The sequence below is a fragment of the Nanorana parkeri genome, unplaced genomic scaffold (genome assembly GCF_000935625.1).
Source record: "Nanorana parkeri isolate BGI_ZX_2015 unplaced genomic scaffold, ASM93562v1 scaffold1890, whole genome shotgun sequence".
Lineage (NCBI taxonomy): Eukaryota > Metazoa > Chordata > Amphibia > Anura > Dicroglossidae > Nanorana > Nanorana parkeri.
This window is the reverse complement of record NW_017308158.1, coordinates 38,164-47,465: the sequence shown is the minus strand read 5'-3', so window position 1 is coordinate 47,465 and position 9,302 is coordinate 38,164. Positions and strand designations below refer to the sequence as shown.

General features: G+C 41.6%; 1 protein-coding gene across 1 annotated transcript in view; it reads left to right on the top strand.

The window, feature by feature from the left end:
- The first annotated feature begins 204 nt into the window (after positions 1–204).
- LOC108800042 (actin, alpha cardiac muscle 2-like) overlaps positions 205–9,302 on the top strand; it is a 19,608-nt gene continuing 10,510 nt past the window's right edge. The window contains exons 1-2 of the mRNA XM_018571984.1: positions 205–318; positions 8,534–8,674. Coding sequence (XP_018427486.1) covers positions 8,546–8,674 — 129 coding nt within the window. The 5' untranslated portion in view covers positions 205–318; positions 8,534–8,545. The remainder of the gene's footprint in view (positions 319–8,533; positions 8,675–9,302) is intronic.

Genomic DNA, 9,302 nt, shown 5'->3' with positions numbered 1-9,302 from the left:
CTGTAGGACTGGCAGGAGGAACTGGCATTCTGGAGTCCCGAAGTGAATCCTTTTACGGTTCCAGCCTCTTTTCACCTGGTGCCCGGCCAGACTGGCCTTGTATGGGCACCCTGCGGACAGTAAAGGCGCCCAAGGGGGGCAAGGTCGGTGCCCGAGAACCTAATATGGCTAGACAGAAAGTAAAAGATCATGTTGAGAAAGGGTGGGCAGCGAAGGGCCATGGGTTATATATATACACATAGCCTTTATTCTGGACCGTAACCTGAGCGAGCTGCCTAAAGAGCCCCCAGCGCTGCCTGAGACAGACCGGAGACCGAGGTAAGAACACTGCCCACAGCCTCTAGAAGCGAGCGGGAAACTGGAGGGACGATCCTACATAATTTATACAATGGAAGCAATTAAACAAGATATCGTGAAAGACTAACGAGAATGAAAAATTAGTCAAATGAAAGTTACTATCAGCTGAGAATGCTTAAACAGATATAATCGCAATCCGCAAGATGATAAATCCATTTTGCAGCATAAAAATATAGTCTGAAGCGATAGGGTAATATATAATTACGAAGCCAGAATATATAAACTTTACTAAACCTCTGATACGCCTGAGACAAAGCATTAGAAGCTGATCAGTTTGTCAAGGCTGTTGTCCAGTGTGTGGTACCGCAGTGACTGGTTGAAATATAGTCATTCATTTATTTTCCCATGTGATGTGCAAATACTTCACAGAGGGGGCTGTCAAAACTAAAGCAGTGCCTATAGCAACCAGTCAGCTGCTCTCTTCAGTTTGTTCAGTTAATCTTTGAAAATAAAAACTGTAAGCTAACTGTTTCCAATGGGCAACTGCACCAGGCTCTGCTTCAGTTTTGATAAATACCCCTCAATGCTGTTATGCAGGAAAAGTAGCAGTGAAGCACACAATTCCTAAAGAAATGCAAACTTTCTGACCTTGCAAAATTTGCAGTTCACTTTTTATTTCTTGTGTGATTTATGTTAACTATCTATCCGTATGATTTGAAACTATGGTTTTACATGGTACAACAGGTGGAAATTTTTGATTAAAAAGACAGGGCTGACATTTGTTTTTTGCACATCATTATTTAATCAGGAATAACATACAAGTAATTTAAAAAGACGAGCTTTCACATTATATTTACTATTACCATGGATAAGCCTTTTTGTAATACATTGTGATTAAAGGGCAATATAAGCTTCCAATATTATTACTACCATTTAGGCCGTATTCACAGTATTAATAGTGGTCTTCATTTTGAACAATTTGCTGCAGAAAGTATTAAAATATCATGGAAAGATGGACCTCTGCTCAAACACAGCACAGTGGTCTTCTTCTCCATTGGTCTGACCCAGACCCCCACCCAGTGCTCCAATCCACAGTTGTGATGCTCTCCAGTGGTGATTGAAGCACTGGGTGTGGGGTGTGACAGACCACTGGAGACCCAATGTATCCAACTCTGTGTTCAGCAGCAGTCCAGTTATCTAGTGTGTTGCTAGCACAGGGTATTTTAATGCTTACTATAGCAAAAAACTACTTTTACAAAATAAAAAGGAAGCCCACAGTTATTAGTGTGTATGCAGCCTGACTGCATAACATTACAGCAATATTATATGAAGATTTAATTGGACTTTGAAGTAAAAGTAAACCCTACAATGAACTTCTTCTCTTATTTGCTCCCTTTTGGTATGCTAAATATACAAAGGGAAATTTATAAAAACTGGAGCAAACAGAATCTGGAGCAATTGCAGATGGTTAGCAATCAGCTTCTATCTTTCATTTGCAAAACCTAAAAGGAGAATTATGGGGCAGAAGTTTTTTTTCCATAGTTCTCCTCAGGATCATGGGAGGACATATACTATGGGGTCTACTCACGAAGCTGCCGAAGGATCTAGCCGTAGCTTCGGCCGATCCTTCGGCTAGCTTCGGTTACGGGAGTCCATTGGTTAATTCGAACAGAGAGCCTGCTGTACGGGCTATTGTGAATAGCCCGTACAGCTCCCGATCATGGCCGAGCGGCTCAGCCGAGCCGATGCATATGCGTTCGGCTCGGCTGAGCCGCTCGGCCATGATCGGGAGCTGTACGGGCTATTGTGAATAGCCCGTACAGCTCCCGATCATGGCCGAGCGGCTCAGCCGAGCCGATGCATATGCGTTCGGCTCGGCTGAGCCGCTCGGCCATGATCGGGAGCTGTACGGGCTATTGTGAATAGCCCGTACAGCTCCCGATCATGGCCGAGCGGCTCAGCCGAGCCGATGCATATGCGTTCGGCTCGGCTGAGCCGCTCGGCCATGATCGGGAGCTGTACGGGCTATTGTGAATAGCCCGTACAGCTCCCGATCATGGCCGAGCGGCTCAGCCGAGCCGATGCATATGCGTTCGGCTCGGCTGAGCCGCTCGGCCATGATCGGGAGCTGTACGGGCTATTGTGAATAGCCCGTACAGCTCCCGATCATGGCCGAGCGGCTCAGCCGAGCCGATGCATATGCGTTCGGCTCGGCTGAGCCGCTCGGCCATGATCGGGAGCTGTACGGGCTATTGTGAATAGCCCGTACAGCTCCCGATCATGGCCGAGCGGCTCAGCCGAGCCGATGCATATGCGTTCGGCTCGGCTGAGCCGCTCGGCCATGATCGGGAGCTGTACGGGCTATTGTGAATAGCCCGTACAGCTCCCGATCATGGCCGAGCGGCTCAGCCGAGCCGATGCATATGCGTTCGGCTCGGCTGAGCCGCTCGGCCATGATCGGGAGCTGTACGGGCTATTGTGAATAGCCCGTACAGCTCCCGATCATGGCCGAGCGGCTCAGCCGAGCCGATGCATATGCGTTCGGCTCGGCTGAGCCGCTCGGCCATGATCGGGAGCTGTACGGGCTATTGTGAATAGCCCGTACAGCTCCCGATCATGGCCGAGCGGCTCAGCCGAGCCGATGCATATGCGTTCGGCTCGGCTGAGCCGCTCGGCCATGATCGGGAGCTGTACGGGCTATTGTGAATAGCCCGTACAGCAGGCTCTCTGTTCGAATTAACCAATGGACTCCCGTAACCGAAGCTAGCCGAAGGATCGGCCGAAGCTACGGCTAGATCCTTCGGCAGCTTCGTGAATAGACCCCTATGTCTTCCAGTGACCCAAAACTCAGCATATATAGCGATCTATTGCCCGCTGTATGCTGAGAGAGCTGAAGTCGGAATGCATCTTGACAATACTGTCGAGATCCACTCAACTGACTGATTGACAGCTGGGTCTGCCCCAGTAAAGGCTGGGTCTGCCTCTGTAAAGGCAGACCCAGCTGTGCCCGCCCCCTCCGACCGCCTGTCCCTCCAGACAGTGCTGGAGGAGGGGAGGGGGGAATCCCTGCAGGGAGATGATCGGGAAGTGAGCAGATTGGTGATATGTTTTCGCTCACTTCCCGATCAATGAGTAATTCACTCATCCCATAGTTCTCCTTTAAAGTGACACTAAACTCAGGAGTTAGATCTTGAAAATGCATTCAGGTACCTTAACTAATAACAAAAATGTAGCTTATTTGTGCATCACTCAGCTGTAGATCCCCAAATCATCTACGAATTTGTGCTGACACTGTTCTTCCTTCTAGAGGGTGGCTACTTTTGTTCCCCATGGTCCCTGTGTGTGTTATAAAATAGCCAATACAAATTAGAAAACTAAACATGAGATTATAGTCCATCGTGGGTGCGAGCATGGAGTGTTGGACAAAAAGATTCCTCCCTCCCTTTAGTATGCCGGCATCTTCAACACTGCTGCACCCCACCCCCCTTCAAAAGGCAGAGGTGATACACACAAGTCGCACACCCCAAAGACTGGCCCTGGGGGCATCAAAACCACTTTTCCATCTAAATGGTTGCTCTCCATTGACAATGAACTTAAGTGGGGCACCAAAACACTGACTATGAACTAAAAGTTGATTACTACACTGACCACCAGTTCAAAGCTGGGCACCAAAATCACCATCAATTTAATGAGGGTGGTCACTACACGGACTACCAGTGTAACTGTAATTATTACCAGCTTGTTACCCTGGTATTGTGCCTATTTTTCCCCATGTAGTGTAATAATTGTTCATTTGTTGCCTATGCATTGTCATGATTGTATCTTTGTTGACCACATATTGCCACAATTGCCTGTTTCCTGCCCGCATATTGTACAAGATTGACCATTTCTTGCCAGTGTAATACAACGGTTACCTGTGTATTGTACCACTTGACAGTTTGTTGCCCTCCTAGTAATACTATTGACCGTTTGTTGCCCCCATATTTATATAATTGCCCTTTTTTGTCTACATATTATTGAGTCCGCACTCTTTAGAATACCGTATTACTATAATTGAATCACCTGTAGGTCTGTCACTGTAAAACCATGCCTCTCATGTGTATATTTCTGGTTATTAATCCATTGAAATTATTTATTTATTTTCCCCTTTTTGTACTGGCATGATTATATGTACAAATTTCAGAAGAAACATTTGTGTCTTTGTATTTTTTTCTGTCCATTGTTAGTTTTCATTTAATTTCATTATTATTATTGAAAATAAATTAGATGTATAAAGAAAGGTGTTAAAAAAAAATCATGACCTGTATGGTAGGTACACCACTGCAAATAGTGAACAACAGCGCGTATTAGTACTATAGGGGGTGGGCAGATGTCTACCTGCCTGTTGCTCTCAGTGAGACATCTGCCAGTCTTTTTGGTTAAAGGGAACTTTACCCATATCTTCAAAATAACAACAAATACACCTTTAGAAATGTTTAGTAATGACACTCTACAAACAGATACTTCTAGATAATTGCAGGTTTTTTATTTTTTGCATACCTTATTTTTCTTCCCCATTCTTCTAAAAGTGACCATTTTAACTAAGGGCAGATTAATATATATCTCCTTTTACTTCATGGATCTCTGGCACATGCGACTAGGATATGTGACCATGTTCATCATCGCAGAGGTGGAAAATTCCTTTCCACTAGATCTCACGAGATTACAGATTAGATTTTTTCCTGATGTAACCTTCCCAGGATGCAACACATGGGGATATTACATAATTTGTTCTAAAGTGGACTAGGAAGTGGGGAAAAGTGTAAGTAAAATAAAAAAATGTGTTTAACTAATGAATGTAAGATGATTTCATATCAGCATGCAGCTGTATGCTGATGTGGTTTTTAGTCAAAGTGGGTAAAGGTCCACTTTAACAGCAGCCTGCAGCTGTTTTGAGAGATCTTTATTCTTGATAAAACATTAAAATTCATACAATAGCCAAAATTGGGTTAAACACAATAAATCTTTAAAGTATATTTAAACCCTAACAATGAACTTGTCATATTTGCTCCATTTGATGTTTATTAAACCCCCATATATAACGGAAAATTGTATACTTACCTATCGGTAATTTTCCTTTCCTGACGCCAATACGTGGCAGCATACGAATGGGCTGGGGCGGAGCCATACCCATTCTTATGCTGTCATGTTTGGTGTCAGGAAATATATATATATGTCTGTATATATATATATATATCTCAAACATATATTAAAATGCTTTTAATGGAAAGCATTTTGTTTTATATGTTTGATAAGTTAAAACAATACCTACATGTCCTGTTAAAAATCCTGTTAACTGATGACTTCCTGTGCTCTCCTCCTCTAACTCTTACAGTTATATTGTTCCCAGTCCTATCTGAGGATTACAAACCCCTCCTCCCATGTATTGAAGAACAGGAGAGGAAGATGAGGTGTTCTGTAGACCTGTACTAGTTTGAAAACGCTATATCAACAAAGGTACAATTACAGTGACGGAGTGTGACAACACTCAGTCACTGTAATTGTACCTTTGTTGATACTGGCTGATGATCCAGCCAGTAACGCACCCTGTCCTAGGGTGACAACCCTAGGACAGGGTGTGTTACTGGAGTGATCATCAGGTTAAAATAAAGGAAAAAATCTAAATTAAAAAAACATAAAATTAAATTAAAAAACATAAAAAATAAAAATTAATGCAGCTACCAAGGACTGGTAAACTACAATATATTACATTTTGTTCTTGAGTTTAGATACATTTTAAGGAAGCTACGCAAGCCCAAATTTAATCATGATTTTTATTACAATGTAAGGCAATGTAAGGCTTGGGCTGTGTGGGGATTTACTCCATAAACAGTCAGACATTTCTTAAAACAATATTTTTTTTTTCTTTTGTATCTTCCTCCTCTTTCCCAAGGCCCGAGACTAGTTCTGTCCCTTTAGGGTGAAGAATAATGCAATAGATTGGGAGAAATAAGGGATAACGGTACTGGGTATGGCTAGAATTAGGGTAGGTGCAGGCTCAGGAGTACTGACAAACCACTTCCACCAAATATGTATATAATCAACGCCGATTGGCGAAAGGCTTGAAGAAGATTTAATTCTTAATTGTTTATATTAGACACTGAAATTGGTAAGGTATAATGTACGTGGTCTACATACGCCGGGTAAACGGCATCAGATTCTTAGGATACTTTATAGTTTAAAAGCTGATGTTATATTTTTACAGGAGACACATTTGTCGCACTGCACTGCTGCACGCCTACACGCTTACTGAATTTGCAGTGGAGTGTATTTTTTTGGCGGGTGATTTCAATGTGACTCTTGAGGTTGTCTTGGAGACCTCTTTCGATAGATCTGTGATACCATATACGCACCTTAACCAAACGTATGCTCCACTAGTTACAGCTAGTGGATGTTTGGAGGGTGTTGCATCCAAGGGATAAAGACTACTCATTCTATTCACCTGTACATGATACATATTCTAGGCTGAATGTGATCTTTATGAGCCACTTCTATTTGGAATGTATACAACAGGCTGCTATAGAATCCATTACCATTTCTGATCATGCACCAGCCTCAATAGACCTACTTGTACCCTCCCTCCCACCACCACCTATATCTTGGAAGTTGAATGCCTCCCTTTTACAAAATAAGATTGATGTTGCTGGCTTACTGAGGAAGCTTTGGGAGTTTTTTCAGCTTAACTCCAATACTGAAATGCCACTACCGGTGGTTTGGGAGACGCACAAGGCAGTCATGAGGGGTGGGTTGAAAGAACTAGGTACCCGCCATAAAAGAGCTAGGATTCAGCAGATGCAGAAGTTGTTAATGGAAATTCATACCCTTGAGATACTTCATAAACAATCCTTAATGCAGACACATTTAACTCAACTAATCTTGAAGAGAGTAAACGCGTAGTCTCCGGCTTCTCCTGCTAATTTGGGGAACAGGAAAGAGAAGATTTCTTCATATTTACGTACATGTTGACAAGCCTATCAGTCTCCACCATGTGCCTACAGGCACTGTGCTAACACCTATGGAGACCCTTCTAGATCCCATTTGCCCAACATTTATGGATTATTGGTGATACTCACAGTTACAGCATTTTCTTGTATTTCTTGCAGCATTACAGCATTTTCTTGTATCTCTTCCAAGGCCATTACGATCCTTAAGGTATCTTCATCCTATTGAAGCTATGTTTCTCTCAGGTAGTGGGCCTACCAGGTGTATCTCCCACTTTTATAAAATCTTGTTGGCATTTGGGAGACTGGAGTTTCACAATTTTTTGACTAGATGGGAGAGGGACTTTGGCAGCCCGCTACCTGATGAACAAAAAATTAAGGTACTGGCTCTTCTGGTGCACTGGCATGCACCATGAAAGAGATTAACTATAAATTGCTCACTCGTTGGTATCTATCTCTGTCCAGAATGCATAAGATGTATGGTGATCTTTCCCCCTTGTGTTGGAGGGAATGTGGGTATACTGGCGCACATATGGTGGACTTGCCCATTATACAGGAAAATTGGGGTCAGTGAGGACTTATGTGGAAATAATTATGGGTTCTTCTATAGAGGATGACCTGTGGTGTATGTTATTCCATCGCACTGCAGAATCTACAGCTAGATATAAATGCTCACTGATTCCTCACCTACTCAATACTGCGTAAGCTTTGATACCACGGTATTGGAAGAAGGTATTGGGGGCAGTTAAGCTAAATTAGACGGGACTTAAGAAATGGTTGTTGAAGTATTTTAAAAGGTCAGTATTATTAAAAGGAATAATTAAAATGTGAAATAATAAATCAAAATTGGTAGAATACAAGAAAATATGCTATATAATATTTGTATTTACTTTAAAGTCATATACTAAGATGAAATGTCTATGTTAGATAAGCTGTCCAGATGGAAATTTTTTTTTTGTTTTGTTAAAGTGTAGATGCTGATTATTATGTAAAAATTCTAAATAAAGAATATATATTTTTTTTAAACAATGTACAGGAAGACATCCTCAGTATGCTCTATCTTGGATAAAACAATAGTAATCAGCTGAAAATATCCAAATCTGCCAATTGCTATTGTTCCAAGATCAGTCAGCTGGAGATACCTGCAGAGAAGACTAAGAATATTTCTTGGTACTGTTAGAATAACAGCCCTTATTCATAATACCATACCATTGCATGCATCTTTGATGTTGGTAATGTTTGTTATCTCTTTGAAGAAAGCTAACATCATGTGTGACGATGAAGAGACCACCGCACTTGTTTGTGACAATGGCTCCGGGCTTGTAAAAGCTGGATTCGCTGGAGATGATGCCCCAAGAGCAGTATTTCCATCTATCGTTGGGCGTCCCCGTCACCAGGTATGCAGGGATGTATAAAAAGGGCCTACCTAAATAATCCATTCAATGTGTTTCTAATAAGGCAATAACACATTTCATTTAAAAGCGCTTGTACAATAAAGTTGTAAAAATGAGTGATAAACTTTGGATAAGCTTAAAAGAAAACGTAACGTTTGCAAAAAAAATAACATATATAATTGAGAAACAAAGATTTGATGTTATATTGCTATTAAAAATGAGCAGTCTGCAGACCCTGTCATTGTCTAAAACAGTCAAAGCACTGAAATGCCACTTACTTGGAGTATTGTAAATTGGACGTACTGTATGTCTACAAAAAAGCGTATTTCCTGCTTGTATGAATGGCACACTGCCTTTCTCAGAAGGTCACATATTTCAGTAATTTTTCATATTTTATAAAATGTAGATAATATATTTCTTTGTGCTGAAAAATATTGGGCCTAATTAGCTATCAGTGAGCCTCTTGCCTTATTGTTTTTACAGATGAACATACATTTCTGTACAGAAAACTAAATGTCTGGATTTAACTAGTTAAATCTGGCTTCAGTTCAATCAATAAATATGCACAGTGCTAAAAGTACCAAATAATAAATATGTGTAGAAATAAAAAATAATCTATACAAGTTATTTA